At 34.8% G+C, this 21,033-nt stretch overlaps 1 protein-coding gene and 1 long non-coding RNA gene across 2 annotated transcripts in view; one reads left to right on the forward strand and one right to left on the reverse strand.

Annotated features, from left to right (window-relative positions):
- Rock1 (Rho associated coiled-coil containing protein kinase 1) overlaps positions 1-21,033 on the reverse strand; it is a 114,966-nt gene that overhangs the window by 62,507 nt on the left and 31,426 nt on the right. The window contains exons 2-9 of the mRNA XM_006994198.4: positions 19,373-19,454; positions 11,167-11,267; positions 10,526-10,663; positions 6,389-6,564; positions 5,405-5,489; positions 3,980-4,124; positions 3,346-3,484; positions 1,022-1,113 (exon numbers count right to left, since the gene is read on the reverse strand). Of these exons, the coding sequence (XP_006994260.1) occupies positions 1,022-1,113; positions 3,346-3,484; positions 3,980-4,124; positions 5,405-5,489; positions 6,389-6,564; positions 10,526-10,663; positions 11,167-11,267; positions 19,373-19,454 (958 nt within the window). The remainder of the gene's footprint in view (positions 1-1,021; positions 1,114-3,345; positions 3,485-3,979; positions 4,125-5,404; positions 5,490-6,388; positions 6,565-10,525; positions 10,664-11,166; positions 11,268-19,372; positions 19,455-21,033) is intronic.
- The window catches only part of LOC143269515 (uncharacterized), a 44,251-nt gene that overhangs the window by 10,504 nt on the left and 12,714 nt on the right, over positions 1-21,033 (forward strand). The gene's annotated exons all lie outside the window — the stretch shown is intronic.

Consider the following 21,033-nt stretch of genomic DNA (forward strand, 5'->3'; position numbering starts at 1 on the left):
TTCTCCCTCATGCAAGAACTACCACTCACTGGCTCATGAATTCCAGTCTTAATGTTCCTAACACTATCCAGAAGAGCTCATTTCCATTACTGTTCATGGCTAATGACACAGCAGCGCTATCCTCTTGATAAATGAAAAGGAAAAAAGATTTTCTGAAGCTTCAGTATGGAAAAAGATAAATTCTTATTCTTTCAAATCTGGGACATCTTTAGTGCTATTATATAATTTTAATACAACTGTCTTATATGTCTTATGTCAAGTTTTCTTCAGATCACCTTATAATTTTAACTTTCTTTTATAAAAACAAGGAAATGTTCTACAATGACCGAAAATTAAATTCTAGCATACTATGTATTTCAAGACTGCAATCTGCAAAGCCCTAATGAAATCAAGTATACCACAAGTTCCAATATCCACATAAATAAAACTGTGTTGTAGTCTATATTTAGCAATAACATAAACCTTCTTATACCTTATGTTTTAACTAAAATAAGACAAAAACTTGTCCTTCCACAAGAGATAACATTTATTTATTTATTTATTTATTTATTTATTTATTTATTTATTTTGGTTTTTCGAGACAGGGTTTCTCTGTGTAGCTTTGTGCCTTTTCCTGGAACTCACTTGGTAGCCCAGGCTGGCCTCGAACTCACAGAGATCCGCCTGCCTCTGCCTCCCGAGTGCTGGGATTAAAGGCATGCGCCACCACCGCCCAGCAAGAGATAACATTTTTATTCCAACTGTTCCTACTGATTTTTTTCCATATTGAAATAACTAAGCCTAAATGAAGAGCAACTCACAAATGAAGTGTCAACTATGACAGTTGAGCCCAACTCCATGCCCACAGCTCCACAAAGTTCTCCAGCATTATCAAATATTCTTTTTAACTAGGTTTAGACAATTTATATACAGCACTGTGAGCTTATTTTCATCAACTCTACACAAATATTTAGCAAGGTACTTTCAACTGCCTATAACTACTTCCAAACATTCTTGAATGTCCAGGGAAAAAATAACTTACTGTCTCGGAGTGTTTCCCAAGCCCACTGATCATTCTTGAAGAAAAGATGACGTTTGATTTCCTCTACACCATTTCTGCCCAATCTCACTTCTCTAAATGGAAAGGGAAGGAGAAAAGTAATTAATCATTTAAGATAGTATTACAACCTGTACAGATTTCTTGTGACAGAACACCAAACCTGAACAGATCTGTCACCTTAAAAATTTACTATCAGGCAGGGTGTGGTGGAGCACACCTTTAATATTGGCAAAAGCAAATGGATCTCTGAGTTAGAGGCCAGCCTGGACTATAAAGTGAGTCCCAAGACAGCCATGACTACACAGAGAAACCCTGTCTTGAAAAACCAAAATCTATTATGAGCAAAATTTTCAGAAAATAAAGAGCAGATTGATATTAAAGAAATATTTTGAAAGGAAAAAATATATAAAAGTATAGACTCATTTCTACTTTCTATTTTTAATGAAAACTCAGATGAGTAGATTTAGATGACAAGTCAAACACAATGACTTTTCTTGCGTAAACCATTTTAATTCATATCAAATTCTACCAAAGATGCTAGAAACACATTTTAAATTTTAATTTCCCCTCAATTTTTTAAAACTGTTCAGTATTTTTAATCCATTAAAGCCTGAGGATGGCAAAGCAAGGTGTAGGGAATCTGACTACATCCTGAGAGTCCCTGAAGAGGAAGGAGGAACAGAAGCTCAAGGCTAACTGGAGACTGCATTCCAGTGGCATAGCACTTAAGAGTGTACAATGTCTTGGGCTCAGTCTGCAGTAAAACAGTCACCCACATATGAAAATGAACAGGGAACAAATCCACAAGCATCACTAGCCCCTCTCTGGAGAGCATGATGAACTAAAGTTGGCAGTCAACAGAAGTGAAAAGAGAGTTCAGTGCCCCATGTTTTGCAGCAGAGCTTAATTGTAATACCATCAATTCCAAATTTTTCAAAAGTTAAAAACATGGTTTTATATGTGTAACACTTTGTTAGCAGCTTTCACTGACTCTTTCTCAGGCTGGATTCTCTGGTTCACAGTACTTATCTCACTGTAATTACCACTGCATAATGTTTGTCTATTTTCTTCCAAGAGAACATGAGGGGAGACAGATGCCATGTAACTTGCTAATTTCTATATGACTAGCACCAAACATACAACACAAGACAGTTACTTACATTAAAATGTAAATATCTGAACTGTGCCTTTCAAGCTCTAAAGGACATATTGAAGATAAATTAATTTTAATTAAAGTAAACATAAAATTGTACTAGGCTTCTACTGCTACTTAAATTAGCAATATACAATCAACATTAAATGTAATCTTATAAAGTCATTTGACTCTGTTTTGTGCATTTAAAAGAATTAAATCCACGTTCTTATACAAGTACTCCATTGAACTAAATCCCTCACTTTCCCTGACCCATATCTTAAGTCCTAGGTTCAATTCCCAGTACTGCAAACATATATATTACAGTAAACTTCAAATGTGCATGAAATGTTCCGTTTTCTTGTTTCAAAAACACATACATTTATAAACACTGTAGCAGCTGGAAAACACAGCAGCCATAACAATATTTATAAGAAATGTACTCATTTTAATACTATATCACCAAATCAAGACTGGAATAAATTGAAGGTGTGTCATCATTTTTATATAACTAAGGGGAATATGCTTTCCATTAGTGCAAATCAGTGATGAAAGATGCACACACATTTCCGAGGTTTTAATGTATAAAGAAAAAAAAATCTAGCTGGGTATGGTGTCATGTAACTTTAACCCAGCACTCAGAAGGCAGAGGCAGGTGGATTTTTTTGAGTCTAAGGCTAGTCTAGTCTACAAAGTGAGTTTCAGGACAGCCAGGGCTGTGTGGGAAAAAGGACGGTGAGGGGAGAGGAGACAGAGAGAGAGAGAAAGGGGGGGGGGGGAATCCAAGATTTAATAATTATCAGTCTGATAATCAAGTTAAAACACAACAAAAGAAAAAAGTTATCTGGCTATCAGCTGACCGCTTATATGCACTAAGCTGACAGCCAGAAAAGATATCAGAATATCCTAAACTTTCATCAGGCTTCATTATCATAAATAATTTTCAAGATCTCAGCTTTTATGTTCTAATAGTTCACACAAAAGAGATTAAGTATGAGCCTCAAAAACTGAGAGGCAGATGAGAGTACCTTAGAATGTAAAGAAGTGTATAAACTAATGAGATGATTCAGCAAGAAAAAGTACATGCTGTGCAAGGCTCACAACCTGGCTTTGAGAGGAGGGTACCAGCACACATAACAACAACAAAAGGACACTCAATGTCAAAATTATTTACCTGTCGGTAAGGAAGGCACAAATGAGATTTTTTGCTTCTTTTGATATGTCATTATCATCAGGGAAAGTAAGTGAATTTTTATGGTTCATTATTTTACTGTAAGTCCCAACCAAAGAATCTGCATAAAAAGGTGTATCACCTGAAAGAAACCAACAGGAAAATTGAAAACCAAAGAAATACTTTTGTAAAAATATGTATTTTAAAGAAAGAATCAGCTACCTGGTTAATAAATAACAATAATAAAAAAACAATAAATATTTGTTAAACTAAAAGCACACACTTAATATAGAAAAGTTAACACATCACAAAATTAGCCTCTAGAAACAGCTTTTAAAACACAGACAAAATACATTAGGGACCATGTTTATTTCATACAAATTAATGCTGCTTAATATAACATTTTATGAGAGAAGCCAAGCAGTGAGTTTGGGATAAAAAACCCAAGATGCTTAAAGCCTCAGCAGTTAAGAACACTTGCTGCTCTTACACAGGACACAGGATCAATTCCCCACCTTCAGCTGGACTGCGCAAACACCAGGCATACACACGGTACACAGACAAACGTGCAGATAAAATACTCACACATAGAATCTTAAAATACACAAACATATACATACACCCCTCCTTTACTCACCTACAAGCATTTCATATAAAAATACCCCAACTGACCACCAGTCACACTCTCGTCCATAATAGCCATCACCGCCTTGAGATTTTAACACTTCAGGTGAAATATAATCAGGTGTTCCAACTGCTGTATCACATCGTACCATACCTTCCTAAAAGGAGCAGCAAGCCTGGATTAGGATTTAATTGTTTTCAATTTAATATAACCAAAAGAAGAACTGAGTTATATAATATCATACAAAAATTTAACACATTATTCTCAATAGCTAGGAAACAGTAACTCAAATTTTTGTTTTGTTTTATAACACTCACTAGATGCCACCATTTCTTATTCTTCTAACTGCCAATATAATAACTGTGTATTAATTGTGGGCTGGAGAGATGGCTCAGAGGTTAAGAGCACTGACTGATCTTCCAAAGGTCCTGAGTTCAATTCCCAGCAACCACATGGTGGCTCACAACCATCTGTAATGAGATCTGGTGCCCTCTTCTGGCATGCAGACATATATATAAACAGAACACTGTATACATAATAAATAAATAAATCTTTAAAAAAAAAATAACTGTATATTAATTGCAGAGACCAAATCAAGGCAAAGAGATTGAAGGGATTATATAACAAAGCATTTTACAGCATAGAAACACTGATTTCATTGTTTTTTAACCAAAACATCTGACTGATTCAACTTTGCTAGAACTGTGATAAAAATATACAAAAGCTAACTGTAGAGATATGAAATTGAGCAGCATGTGTAAGGCAAAGGGCTTGAAGGTGTTAACATGGAGTAACTACTGGGTCTGTGTTTTAATGCCTTCCGCCAAGATTATTTATTTTTACTTATTTAATTAATGCAACTGAATTAAAACTAAATGTTAACACAGTAGTTCTTATGTAGTTTTTCCTTTTAATCAATATCTTTCAAAATGATAACTGTACATTTCTAACTACTCTGATGTAAAATTAAAAATATATAAACCATTACAACCAAAAAAAAGTGGTGTATTTCCTCCTTTAGCTGTATTTACAAATAGTGAACATGAGTTTCTCTTATAACTCACTTTTAAAATGAACCACAAAATCTTGTATATGTTAAGAGAAAGCAACTAAGTATTTATAAAATATTTCTGAAACATTTGAAATCCATTTTTATGAAAGTCTTAATTTTAACATTTAGTGGCATTTACACTAATTCCATTTGTAGCTACCATGAAAGGTTTAGTAAATCTGGCAATCTACATTTATCCCAAATAGAGAAGGAAAAATAAACCACTGACAAGTTACTACTATGACACTGTAACCACGGTATCAAGAACAACAAACATGGTCCTGTCGATTCTGGACAAATCCAGATACATTAGTGAATTCTTAACAGCATTTTCTAAAGAAATACTATCTTGAATTAGAAAACAAAATTAGAATTTAAAAATTAACCTTATTCATCTTCATACAAGTACCAAAATCTGCTAACTTCAAATGTCCAGACTTATCCAGCAGCATGTTATCAGGCTTTACATCTCTGAGGGAGGGAAAACAATCAAACAACAGAGTATTGCTGAAACAGATCAGACACTGATAAAGGCTATGAAGCAGTTACAAAGTCCCCTTAACCTACTCGAGACAACCTAAATCTGCATTTGCTCCTAATCCATACCTAGAGACTCAAGTGCATCAAAACATTCCTTTTTATATTGTTTTGGTTTTTGTTGTGTTTTTTGTTTTTTTTTTTTTAAAGCAGAGTTTGATTTTTTTTTCCCCTTTTTTTGGTTTTTTGAGACAGGGTCTCTCTGTGTTTGATTCTTATAAGAAAATCAGTAACTTCAGAGATTAAGCACAAACTGCGTATCACCTAGACATAAAAGTCAATTGAAACATTGTTTGCCTAGGGAAGACATTTTCTTCAGTGGCACTGCCACTGGCAAGTCCTTATGTTCCAGAAAATAACCCTTCAACCACACTCCTGTAAATGACCCAAATTAAAGTCATAGGGAGGTAAAAAAAACATTAAAGTACAAGGGAGATTGGCTGGGCACAGGAAGATCAGTAGGAGCAGGACATACAGGTAATGGGTGATGAATATGGTAAAAATACATTATATACAGGAGTAAAAACATAACAAATCTATTATGTATAATATGACAATAAAAATTAAAGTAATGCTCATCACATAACTTGGAAACTACTTTATAATTTTTATCTTTTAATATATTATATAAAAGCTATAAAATTAGATTAACATTATTAAAGAATATATTTACAGCAAGATTAAGCTAAACATGCTAGAATTCTAACATGCTACCTGTGTCACAGGAAAGTAAACTAGTCAGGCTGGGAGTAGGAAATATTAATCAAGTGGTGTTTAAGTTCTCTTTCACTACTCCTTTCAAAAAAATAAGAAACCGAAAACATTATCTTTACCTATGAATAAAACCCATGGAATGAATTGCATCCAATGCAAGAACTACTTCTGCAGTATAGAATCTTGCCCATTTCTCAGGCACGTCATAGTTGCTCATCAAGTTTACAAGGTCTCCACCAGGCATATATTCCATTACCATGTAGAGATATCGGTCATCTTGGAATGCATAAAAAAGCTACAAATTAAAAGAAAATAATTAAAATGATTTTTGCAACGTTTTATTTTCATATAAAACCTAACAAAATACTACTATAATACGGAAGTAAATGGCTTCAGTGTAGGATAGCTCTAAGTGCAGGCTAATTCTTAGGGCAAGCATACACACCACAAGCACACCAAAGAGCTATAAACTGAATATTCCAAAGAGGCAATGGGAGCCACTTCACAGCTCTTTATACTTCCTCTTAACTTTTTACACTGAAAGGTTTCTATTTATAATAGTTTCAACAAGGACAAACTTATGCAAAGAAATACTGTACTTCTGGTTTTTTACATGCACACAAGAAGTTTACTGTTAACTTTAAAATGAACATTAGAACTCTCAGGTCTCATGAACTGGGCTTTGGCTTCACTGCTGTGCATTAGTTGCTTGGCTCTGGAAAGCTGCTTAACCTCCATGTTTCTGACTGACCATAATCTCTTCTACAAGGGTATAAGGAACTAAATTGCTTTTACTTGCAAACCTGCTGTTCAACCAGCATCTGAATGCCTGATAGCTGAAAATGTTTAACAAATTTCTAATGAACAAAATAATCATAACCTCTAACTTGAAGTGCAACTAACAACAATTGTCTTTCTGGACTGTTAGAAGATTAAATCATTAGCAAGAAACTGTCAAAAATATCAGGCATAAATCTACTGTGTGTTCAGAGCTGAAGTAAAAAATCAAGCAATTTTTAAGTAAACACTAGTTTAGAACAAAATTAAAAGCAAACCCCAGAGTAAAAACCATCAGACTTACATAGATGTCTTAAAGACTTCACATTTCACTTTCTCAATAGTGTTTAATTATTTTAGTTATAGGCTTGCTTTAATTGATTTTACTTACTTATGTGTTTCGTGTGTGTGTGTGTGTGTGTGTGTGTGTGTGTGTGTGTGTGTGTGTGTGTGTGTGTGTGTGTTGGATTCACATTAGGTATGCTAAGGTGAGAGCACAATATTGGGTATCTTCCTCTATCACTCTGCCTTGTAGCATTGAGATGGGGATTCTCACTGAACTGGAAGCCTGCAGTTTCATCCAGGCTGGCCAACCAACAAGCTCTGTTTGTATCTGCCTGTTTCTGTCCCTCTAGTGCTGGGTTACAGGCGCACAATGCTACATCCAAGCTTTTTTTTTTTTTTTTTTTTTTTAATGTGTACAGATTCTGCCTATAATTATGCCTGTGCACAAAGTGCATGCCTAGTATCTATGGAGGCCAAAAAAAGGAATCAGATTCCTTGGAACTAGCATCACAGGTGGTTGTGAGCTTCCATGTGGGTGTATGGAATTAAACCTGGTTCTTCTAAAAGATCAGCCAGTAGTGCTCTTAACTGCTGACATGGGTGCTGGGGATTTGAACTTAGGTTTTCAAGCTCTCAAGAACAAATGCTTTTATCTCCTGAGCAGTCTATCCAACTCTACTTATATTAATTTAAAAACTGAATAGGGACAGACGGGCTCAGAAGATAAAGTACTTGCCTTTGCAAACACAAGAACCTGAGTTTGATCCCTAGAATCCATGTAAAAATGCAGGGTATACTGGCATTCACTTGTAATCTCAGTGCTGGAGAGATAAAAACAGGATAGCTGGGACTTGCTGGCCAGTCAGTATTAATTAATTGGTGCACTCTACACCAATGAAAGATCCTGTCTCAAAGGAAGTAGGCAAATGGCACTAGTTCTCATCCTGCCTCAACAAAGGCACATGCACCTGCACACATGTAGAGTACATGCCCACATATCATTAAATTAAAAGCAACTAAATTTAGGAGTAAGGATAAGAAATGAAGTATCATTTCATGACTACCTCAGACTAAATGTATAATTTCTCACTTGAGCACCATAATTAAAGAAGCATTGTTATTCTGGTGACAGCTTACCTTATTTACATACAATGTAATAAGTAAGATAAAACTGAAGATATCTAAACTGCAAATTGAACAATTATGACATAAATATTTTAATCTTTAAAGGAAATAATACTAAACATCCATTTTTCAAGAGTTATCAACCAAAGGCAGTACTGTCTTCCCACTCTTGTTCCCCACTAATACCATCAAGGGATATTCAACAATATCTAAATGCATTTTGAGTTGTCATAACTGGTATATTCTGGATAGAGGATAGGGATGTTGTCAAACATCATAAGCACACTAGTAATTGGATAACTGTGGTGGTTTGAATAAGAATGCCTCCTACAGCTCATGTATTCTGAACAGGTGGTCCTCAGGTGATAACCATTTGGAGTGGCTTAGGATCCGTGGCCTTGTTAGAAGAAGAACACCACTGAAGCAGGCTTTAAAAATTTAACTGCCCCCATCATTTCCAGTTTGCTCAAATCTGCTTCATGTCTACAGTCTGATGTATGAGCGCTCACCTTTCTGCTCCAGCCACCATGCCCACTTGCTGCCATGCCTTCCCACCATGATGTGATGGACTCATCCCTCAGGAAGCATAAGCCCAAATAAACCCTTCCTTCTATGAGTTGCTTTAGTCATGGTGTTTTATCACAGAAACAGAATAACTAATGTAACGGTTCTTCATAATAAAGAATTATCTAGGGTCAAGTATGGTGGCACATGCCTTTAATGACCAGTCTGACGCTGGGCTTACTTATATATAGTTTTAGGCCTTACCTCAAAAACAATAGAAAAGGGGCAAAAAGTATTATCTGGCACACAAAATTAGTAATACTGAAGCCAAGCAACTCTGATACTCACAGGTGACAAAAAAAGGAGACAAATTTAAAATGTGGGGGCTAAAGAGATGTTTCAGTGGTTATGAGCACTTGTTGCTCTTGCAGAGGACCTAGGTTTGGTCCCCAGCACCCACATGGTGGCTCATAACCATCTGGCCTCTACTGGCTCCTATAAGCCTGTGGTGCACATATATACACTCAGACACACACATGTACACAAAATAGACAATATTTTCCAAATCTTTTTATTCCAATCATTAGAATGCTTATTTAGAATAGTCTTTACTGATATTGTAAGTAAATAACAAAATATGTTAGGAATTTGGAAATGGTCTAGCTTAGTTTAAAAAGACTTCAAAATTAAAGATAAAAAGCAATTGGAGGTGCCTTAGTTGAAGCAAAGGAAAAAAAACTCAGAATAATTTAGTGGGGTTTGAGCCCATGACTTTACTTCACAATTAAAATAATTAGGCAGGTGTGACATGTACATCTCAGCACTCAGGAAGTAGAGGCAGGAGGTTCAGAGTTCAAAGCCATCCTCAGCTACATAGGAAGTGTGAGGCCTCAAATAATATCCTGGTTGAATAAAAAAAATCTTAAAGACAGTTTCATATTTATAAGCAAAGGAATTATGTATGGCCCATGAACTTTAAATAACTTGTCCAATGGCAGTCAATACTACGAGGACTTATGTATTTCTTTTGGAGATAGGGCCTTGCCTAAACTCCAACCCTCCTGCCTCTGCCTCTAGTCCTGTGGCCACAGCTGTGCTATACCATGCTGATATTAGGGTATATATTCCCTGGTACTAAAAAATTAAGGCCAACACAAGATTATTTGGTGGCTTAATGAAACTCAATCTTCTACTTTTCCTATTCTTTTACTTCAATAAAAGAGACATTTACATGACTAGGCAGTTAAAAAAAAGTAAAAGGACCTCTTGTTTACACACACACACACACACACACACACACACACACACACACACACGCAATCATTACTAAAGTTAAAGTAGAAATACTTTCCTTAAATCACAGATTAAATTCTATTAAAAAATTATTTTGTTCTGACCTTTCTAAAAATAAATCAGCAAAATTAAACTTTATGCCTTCAAAAATAATGATATATTAGACAATTTTATAACCACCAATAAATTATTACTGTTCTAAAAAACAAATTTCTCAGATATATTTTTTTAAAAACCAGTACAGCATTAAGAAAACAGGATCAAAACCATACCTGAACAACCCAAGGACTATTGGCAAAAGCCATAATGTCCCTTTCTTCCCAGAAAAAAGCTGAATCAGATCTCTTAATCATTTCAAATTTGCTGAGAAGCTTCATAGCATATACCTTCCTGGTGGATTTATGCCTTACCTTTAAAATTGAAAACAAACCGTTGGTTAACATTTAAAGCTCAATGTTTCACTGAACAATTTAAAACATGACTTTAATACTAAATAATGTGGCCATTTTTGTTTCTTTGCTTCTGCTTACTTACCCCAACTAGTGTCAAAACTTTAATTACCAGAAGCAATACTATAAAAAAATAAATAAATAAATCTTCTACTCCCTAAACTTCCCATAGTCTAGCCTACCATGTGTGTTGCTCTGTTCATAAAACGTTATTCCACAGAATTCTAGATAGGAGTTTCCTGTGAGACATGAAAAGTTCATTGAAATGCTTAAGGAAAAGACCTCCCTACCACTTCCAGATCTGACCCAAGGTTATCATCCCTTAGGCAAAAATGCCAGATCCATTTTTTAAAAAAAAGATTTTATGAAAACAATTATTTTTCCAAATATTATGTTAAACAGGCAAATAAGTATTTTGTTTTTCACTTTAAAAAAATTGTTTTTAGAAATTCTGAGTAACCTACCAATTGAACTTCTCCAAATGCACCTCTGCCGATCACTTTCACTACCTCATAATCTTCAGCTTTCATCCGTAAATCTCTAATTTTATTTATCGTGTCTTTATCTGTATGAAAAATATAATTACGTCACTAAAGCAATATAATGAACACCACTTACTTTACAATCAAACTACTGAAAAGCACAATGAAAAGACAACAACACATTACAAATCAAGGCTGGGGTGGATCCGGATCTATGGTGAAGTGCTTGCCTCATGAGGCTGTGTTTAGCCTCAGCACTCTATCCCTCGAAATAATTGATATATGTAAAATTTGAAGTTATAAAATAGAAAAATATTTAATATGCTAAGAATTGTTTCAAATAAATTCTGCAATGATTCCACTATCATATCAAAAGTTCTTATAAAAATCTAATGACATTGTTTTAAACACAAAAACTGCTGTGCTTTTTTTCAGACAGTATCTCATGCATCCAAAGTTTATGCAGTTTTGGAGGTCAAACCCAGGGCTCTGTTTATGCTAGGCAAGTATATTTTACCACCTGAGCTACATTCCCAAGCTGAATATAAATGCTACATTAAAAATAATAGTTTTAATTTATTCTTGGCATTTTAGGTAAATAACAGATTTGATTTAGAAAATATAGGTAGATGTTTTACATCAACAAACTAAAACTTCGTTTATCAAGTCATTATGATGATCCTGTAAAAAAGATACAAATTCAATATATCAAAGACATATGTACTAAAGAATTAAAATTAAATTTCTAGCTGGCAATCTTTGTACATATAGCATTAATCTGAAGCTAGACTTTAAAAAATGCAGTGAGGATCACTGAAATTATTTATATAAACCTGTCATGCTACAGATGACAATAATTTACAAATCCCTACTGGAAAGACTGTCTAGCTCCTAATTTGGTCATAGACTAAAATAGGGCTATTTTAATCCATATGGGTCAACACTGGTATGAGATTGCATGGAAAAGCTTCACATTTAAATGTTGTCCATACACATAAAAAATTATTCAAGTTCTAGTTTCTAATAAAGGTAGCTATAATATTCTTGCCTTTCTGTTAAAATATATGTTCAAACTTAAATATTGGTGTAAGTTATGACCAACAGACACATGTAATGTTAACAAATTTCTATACAAGGATAAATATATTTATCAACTTTCTAAGTCACAGTACTGCAAAACGATAGTATAGAGAGAGACAATATTCAACCTAAAGTTCTAAAGTAATCACTAGAGATATGGAAAGGTAACTGGTAACACTGTTACTATTTTTAAAGGGTCAAATGCTAGTGCTAATGAAACAACCAAAAATCTAATTCAAAACAGTATAAAAGAGATAAGCAGAGTTTCTGAAGTACTAAGAGGATACCAATTAAAGCCTGCCTTGCAGAGAGAGGATTAGAAAAACTTTCTAGAGACAATGACACCTGAAACACATTTGAAATGAAAAGTAGTTGTTAGCCATGTTAGATTATGAAGACAGAATATTTAAGTGATGGAACGGTGAAATAGTGTACACAAGGGTTGGAGAGATGGCTCAGAGGTTAAGAGCACTGGCTGTTCTTCCAGAGGTCCTGAGTTCAATTCCCAGCAACCACATGGTGGCTCACAACCATCTTTAATGAAACCTGGTGCCCTCTTCCAGCCTGCAGGGATGCAGGCAGAACACTGCATGCATAATTAATAAATAAATAATAAGCAAACAAATATTTTTTTAAAAAAGAAATAGTGTACACAAGGGTTCCATTGCTAGACTAGTATGTTTTTGGTAAAGTGGCAGAAGAGGCTAGAGAGCTCCAATCTGGTTAAGGAGCCTGAACTTTGCCTGTAAGTCAGTAGTTAGAAATTATTATTTGCTGGGTGTAGTGACACACTTCTTTAATAGCACTCCAGAGGCAGAGACAGGAAGATCTATGTGAGTTCAAGGCCACCTGGTCTACACAGTGAGCTCTAGGCCAGCCAAAACAAGAAAAAAAGAAAAAGAAAACAAGCAAGCAAGCAACAAAAAAAGAAAATAAGAAAAGCTATCACTTAATAATAGGAAGTTTTTGTTTTGTTTTGTTTTGTTTTTCCTAGAGTACAGGTTTAGGCAGCTCAATATATAAAAATCAAGGCACAATATAAAAACTACTAGCATGGGTTGGAAGCTGTAAAAAGAAACTCAAGCAAATAAGCATAATCAAACCTATACTTTAGCTCAACTACCCTGAAGAATGTTAAAGATAAATTCAGTAAAAATAAGCCTGGAGTGGGGAGAGTTTTAATAGCATTTTAACATTCCACGTAAGAAATAAGAAAGTCCTAAGCTGGGGTAGTGTTTTAGGATGGCCAGTGACACTTGAAAAAGTATCCCAGACTCTAGTTATAAGAGGTTTAGAACCTTAAAAAAGGTTGCAAACGTCTTTAGAAAGATGGCAGACAAAACATTTGAAATCAATAGGTTCTCCTAACGCCTTGACATTTGTCTTGTCCTAGCACAGGCTTGCATGCTACCAAGTGTGAAGGTCTGCTGGCCAACAGTTTTGAGTCAAACTCAGTTTTCTATGGGCCTGGCTACCCTAGATCACTTCACCAAGGTTTCAATCTAGAACTAAGCACAGACTTAAACAATAAAGTCCAACCTGCAGAGTTCAGTTTTCCAGTTGGGTGGGTAACACCTTATCTCAGGATTTTAAAAACTCAACAAAGCACTCCTTGGTCAAGGGGTGCCATTTATGATTCTTTGTAAGTAAATAACAGTACACACAATAGAAAATTTTTTCCAACCTATTTTACATGACTGGATTTTACTAGATCTGTAAACTCTATCAACAGGAAACTTAGGCTTGATCTTCACTGAAATTACCCTAACAGTCAAGGAAAAAACCAGTATGATAGTCCCATTTATTTTACATGGCACAAGAGCTTCCTATTTTTATTTATTTTTTTCGGGGGGCAAATGGGGGTTGAGACAGGGTCTCACTAGCTGTCTTGGAACTCACTATTGTAGACCAGGCTGGCCTCAAACTCACAGATCCACCTGCCTCTGCCTCCCAAGTGCTGGGATTAAAGGTGTGCACCACTACCTCTAGCCCTTCCTAACTTTAATTTTGTTTTCTAACATAGTAGTATAGTAACAACCCAAGGTAAATTACTCCTTCTTACACTATTAGTCCTTTACCCTCCTCTTTACATATAATCTTTGGAGGCTCTATAGTTTTATTATGCTAACATAGAACATCCGAAAACATGACTATTCCTTTCCATTACCATCATATGATCAGATTTATAACAATCACAATTAACATCCAAACACCAAGATTAGGGTATAAACAAGCAGAAAAGACATTAAGGATTAGATGAGCACGGTGATTTTCCCCCCTACTATCATTTCATAGTAGCACTAAGAAAAACGGAGGTGGGGCTGAACAGCATCTTATAATGAAGACACACTTATAAAGGAAGCAGAGCTGAGGATCAGATATGCTTATACATATACCATATGTAAGACAGGCATTCACTCCTAGCCACTAAGTAGTAGATACTATTCTTAAAGATAGGAAGAAATAGGATCCCTGGTATAGGCAGTCCATGTTCTACAGCAGTGGTTCTCAACCTTCCTAATGCTGTGACCCTTTAATACAGTTCTTTATGTTGTGCTGACCCCCAACCATAAAATTACTTTCATTGCTACTTCATATCTGTAATTTTGCTACTGCTATGAACCCTAATGTAAATATCTGTGTTTTCCCATGGCCTTGGGGGAGGGGGCAACCCCTGTGAAAGGGTGGTTCAATTCCCAAAGGGGTAACGAACCACAGGTTGAGAACTACTGTTCTAGAGAGAAGAGAAATAAGTAAGCAATTATGTTCATTTCCTTTTATAATGAATATTAAAATATTAAATATTAAAGTGCTCTGGTTCTCTGTAACTATTGCTGTCCTCTGAGTTGGAAGTATTAGTATTCAGTCTGATATCACAGTCTGATAATATCACAATCTGGTAATAGCACAGCTTTTCTGTCAACTGCACAATAAAATGTTTTACCATCTAACTTGATAAAATAACCCTGATAAAGGATGACAAAAGATTATTTCACTGTTTATTATCAAGCAAAACCCATGCACAAATATCACAAGACAAATGGGGAATCTGAATGGAGTCACTAGCTATCTCTTGTATTTGGTCACAGCTTGCTCCTCACTTGAAAGGGCCTTGCACTCCTCTGTTCTGCCTTTTCTTTCAGTCATGTCTATCCCCAATGAAAACCCCGCTTCTTGAACCAAAATGTTCCTCTCAATTGGCTAGCAGACTGGTGACAGATTCCCAAAACATAACCCATATTTCAACATGCCTCAAAAGGAAATTTAAAGTACATTGTTTTCCTATTCTTGTTTGAACACAATAGGTATGTACTAAAACAAAAGGTAAAACATTTGATACATGTGGCACTCAAAATACAACTTGTAATTATATCAGTATGATTTACACTACAGTGCATAAGCAATGAAATGGTCATGTATGGGCTCTGTTACAACTATTCAACTGAACCACAATAGCACAAAAGCAGCCATAAATGAGGTATTAAAAACTGAGCATATTGCTGGGTGCCGTGGAGCATGCCTTTAATCTCAGCACCCAGGAGGCAGAAGAAGGTGAATTTCTGAGTTCAAGACCACTTTGGTCTACACAGAGAAATCCTGTCTCGAAAAACAAAAGAAAACAAACAAAAAACTGAGCATGACAATGTCCCAATAAAGCTGTTACTTATAGACACTGAAATCTAGATTTCATATCACTTCACATCATGATATATTATTCCTCTAACTTTTCCAATTATTAAAAATGTAAATATTACCATTAGCTTGAGCTTTAAGGAAACCAGGTTCTCATCTGAGGGCACACACAATCTCTCACTGTAAATAAGATGGCTGTAAATCTACTGACTCTCAGATCACTTAGACAATTTTTTTAGTTTACTGATTTCTCCAATATTGTTTTAATTCTTTGAAGGCTTAGATGATTACTCTCTTACATGTATCTTGCATTCTTCTGTTGCACTTAGTTTGGCAAAACCAGAATTCTATTTAAATACAACTCTCATTTATTCTGTTCCCACTTATGCAGCTTAGTGTCTAAATAAACATAAAACCATGTTTCTTATTTAAATCATAATCACACATAGCAAGCTAGCTTTAATTCTATTTGTCAATCATGTATTTCCAAATGTACTTTCAATATACATTCTAATGTCTAATATTCTCCCACTCTACAATATAGCATATGGACTGGATAGTTTTATGTAAACTTGACATAAGCTTGAATCATTTGAAAAGTAGGAAATTCAAGTGAGAAATGTCTCCACCAAACTGCCCTTTAAACAAGCAAGCCTGTGGGGTATGTTCTTTTATTTTTTAAGTGTTTTATTTTTATTTAATATGCATTGTTTTGTCTGCATGCATGTCCATATGAGGGTGTTGGGTCCCTTGGAACTGGAGCCATAGACAGCCATGAAACACTATGTGAGTGCTGGGAATTGAACCAAGGTCCTCTGGAAGCGCAGCCAATGCTCTTAACCACCAAGCCATCTCTCCAGCCCCAGGGCACTTTCTTGATTGATGATTGATATGGGAGGGTCCAGTTCACTGTGTGTGCTGCCACCCCCTGGGCTGGATGTCCTAGGTGATATGAGAAAGCAGGCTGTGCAATCCAGGAAACAGTCCTCCTCCACTGCCTCTGCATCAATTCCTGCTTCCAGGTTCTTGCCCTGAGTTCCTTCAGTGACAGACTGCAATATGGAACCGTAAGTTGAAATAAACCCTCTCCTTCCATGTTGTTTTTGGTCTTGATGTTTTGGACTTAACACAACAATAGAAATCCTAAGACATTATATTTCAGTTTTGTGTCATTTCTTTTACATCACCCACAAACATCCCACTAAATATTCTTACTGATTACTAAGCTGAAACAAATGAAGCACTCACTGAACTGCCAGGTTACCACCATGTGTATGCTGAATTAAATTATATATTCACTTTCTAGCAATGTAGACAAACTTGATCTCTTCACCTTTAACGACACAATATTCCTATCTTAACTCAATCCCTCGAAGTCATTGTCTAGTAAGTGTCCCCTCTTTCTCCTAAGCATTTTACCTCTAAGCTCTTTCCTCACTATATAGTCTAAGATGGCCCCAAATTCAGGGTTCCCAATTGCAAGACTACAGGAAGGGCCTCGACATCTGGCCATGAACAAGCTTTTCAATTTGCAAATAATTATGGATTTTGTAATGCAAAGTCTTTGTGATATTCCTAATAGTTTACAATCCATACATATTCATGATTACTATTTCACTCTGCTGCCCATGTCTTTACTCATTCTCAAATAAACAACTAGGACTGTGACTCCTAACTCATGTGACTAAATGCATAAGAGACTGTCAAACTACATGGACCAATGGAATAGATGACCCAGAAATAAATTCACAACCACAGCCATGGTGACCTAGTATTTGACACATACCAAAAACAAACACTAGAAAAGAAATTACCTTTCAACAAGAGAAACTAGGAAAACTGGTACACACATACAAAACAATTTGAATTATAGGCTTTCTTTATTGAGATCAACAAGTTTCTTTCACAAGGTATTTATGAGTATGAATTTTTATTCACTGTTTTCTGTATCTACTAAAATATGCATTTCCTTTATTAATATGTTAGTATGTTAAAGTACATTGATTTTTTTTTGTACTACTGGTAGAAGCCTCACTTGTGATTTTTACACATTAGTATGTATGATTTGTTAAAATGTGTTTCATTAATATTACTCTTCTTGCATTTTTCTTTAATATTTCAAGTAAGCTATAAAAATTTAATTTTAAACTTAAAAGGTCACTTGACTTCATTTATTTCTATCCTAGTAAAGTTTCCATTTGTAAAATGTAATACATAGACATTCTTAATATTACAAAAGCAACATAGTAGAAATACACTGGATGTTGTAGCTCACACATGGACTGTTAAGCTTTCAGGAGGGTGAGACAGGGCATTGTTAGGAGTTCAAGGTTAGCTCGGGCTGCAGTGTGAGACAAACAAACAAAAATAGAAAACGAGAGCAGATTGAAAAAGTTTTTGTTTCCCCAACGTTATCGACTTATCAAAATCATACTCTACCCTCCACCTCTACACTAATGATCAACCCACCCTTTGTCTACCACCAAGTAAGTAAGAAGTGGTCCATTTTTGTTATTTCACTAAGTATCAAGTACAGGGATGAACAAATATTAACTAGTAATATAATGGTTCATTTCCTTTAGTAGTGTTCAAGATATTAGCAAAAATTTTACACTTAAAATTTCCCAATTCAAAAAGATGGGGATGTAGCTCAATGGTAGAATACTTGGTTCATTTTTTTTATTACTAGGGAAAATGATTCCCAATCAGAATTTGGTACCAAATTCCAAGATAAAATTAAAACTGATTTTTTTTTTCAAGAAAAATCTGGTAATTAAAACTCTACTGTGTAGAAATAATAATAAATTACAATGAAGAAAAAATACAACTATTTTGTATTGTTATAATGGAACAGAAATAAATGGGGTGGGAAGGATTTTATAATCTACTTCTTACTAATTCTTTAAATTTCAAACTATTTTAACTTAATCATATTTTTAAATAATTTCAAAACCTAAAGTTTTAGAAAAGAACATCTAAAACATATAAAAGCACATATAAAACAGCTGTCATAAAAAAAACTCTTATGATGGGTTGTCCTATGTAATCAAATTTTACCTGCAGGTTTCCAAATGTAGCAACTAATTCTTTTATAAACAAAGTTAGGGATCCAATATATTAAATGTATTAAATATTTAAACATATTTAGCTGTATTTAATATATTTAAATGTATTAAAACTTGAATATGTATATACATGCATTTTAAAAAATATATACTTATTTTAGCTACTGACTTTTCATCCCCTTTTCCACAAATTACTCTGTAGACTTTCTTGATAGGCACCTAAATTAGCTTCTAAAGTTTCACTCACAAAGGCCTTGTTTTAGTGCAGCAGGTAGTGTCAGTCACTGTACTAAGATTACACAGGATTCACTGATGAGGCAGTAAGAATTCAACAAAAGAGGAAGAGGGCTAAATAATCTGATTCACAGTTACATGCACAGTAACATTAAACTCTACAGAAACGTACTTACATCTGCTTAGAAAGTTGTCGATATTTTTGTTTTTTCTTAAGGCAGGAAAGTCCAAATCATAAACCAAAGCATCCAATCCATCCTAAAAGAATAAACAGTGTTAGCACATCAGAATACTTTCTGGTTTTAATATTTAATGTCCTCTCTTCAATTCATCTTGTGCTCATTTAACACCCTTTATAAGGTTACATAAGTAGTAGGGAAGATAAAAGTTCTATTTTTTGTATTTCATATACATTTTTTTTTTTTACTTTCTAATCTTCCAGTCAGTGGAGCAGGAAAATTACCAGATTGATTGCATGTGGTTATTTATGATGCATATACTCTCTTTACAAGCATTTGGAATTTTACATTCCACTTACCTTTACTACTAAATTTACCTTCATTTCACAGGTGTTCAGCAAAAACCTACATTTGTGACTATAAATGTTTTGCAGAGTAATAGCTAAATAATATTAAATGAAGCATAAAATTTAAAATAAATAACTCATAATCACACATGAAGCTGTACATATATTTAATTATAAAAACATCAAGTGTTCACAGAGCTCACTTTCTCTCTTTAAAGCACCTTTTAGGACAACAAACAGGAAATGACAAATAGGAGCCTTTTGCTTTTCAAAACTAGACATTTACATACATAAGCAAGTGCTGGGCAATGTGGAGCACACGCAATCCACACAAGCAAGGGGAACTTTGGTCTGAGACTATATCTTGCTATATAATATAGCAGAAGTCATATTCATTCAGGTAATCCTAAAATGTCTTCATTACAGAGAGTTGCTCTTCTGTCAATGTGTTTTATGTACTGATCAGTACTACAGGGAACAATGATTTTGGATCATCCTAATAAAGTGATGAATTCCAGCTAGGTCACAGTATTTTCAAGCTTAAAAAAAAATCACACAATTACATTCCAAAGAAAAACACACGTGTACATACATGTTATTGAGAAGACAAATCCCATAACCTTTTTTAGCCTGTGTTTTTTCTACTGTAAAATGAGAACTAGTAGCTATTTATATATCTAAGTCATATCAGGTTTGTGAAACTAAGATAAGCATGTGAAGCCCTGAATATTCCCACTTTTATTATGTCTATAGTTTGTCTCCCTATTGCTAGGAATAACAAAGTACATAAAAATATTAACAGTAAACTCAGGTCAAGTTGTTAAAATCTTCCCTAATGCAGGAATTCTATCTGCCTTTTGTGTGACCACTGAGCTTGGTAATGTACTTATTAATGAAAATCTGGCAACCTCTACTAGCTCCATCTGGCCACTAGATGTTTGGACCTACCACCAAATATTTTAATTCTATGGTAAGATAGGCTGATCTATGTTTTTCAGTGCCACTCACAGGCAAAACTCAAGCTGTTTTAAGTCAAAGAAATAAAACTGATGGAAAGATATTCTAGAGTAATCAAAGCATACACCAACTAAGGCTAAGGGAAGTTAAGACACTAGAGTAAAGAAAAGGGGTTCAGGTTTCTACTTTGATATAGTAGAAAAGCTGGACAATACAAGCAAAAAGTAGGGCAAGAAATCCTCCAAAGTTCTATAAAATGAAGACTATGGGGCTGCAGAGAAGGATCAGTGATTAAGACCAACTGTTGCTCTTCCAGAAGACCTGTTTTCGATTCTTAGCACCCATATCAGGTCT

This window comes from Peromyscus maniculatus, chromosome 19 (assembly GCF_049852395.1).
Source record: "Peromyscus maniculatus bairdii isolate BWxNUB_F1_BW_parent chromosome 19, HU_Pman_BW_mat_3.1, whole genome shotgun sequence".
NCBI classification, from domain to species: Eukaryota; Metazoa; Chordata; class Mammalia; order Rodentia; family Cricetidae; genus Peromyscus; species Peromyscus maniculatus.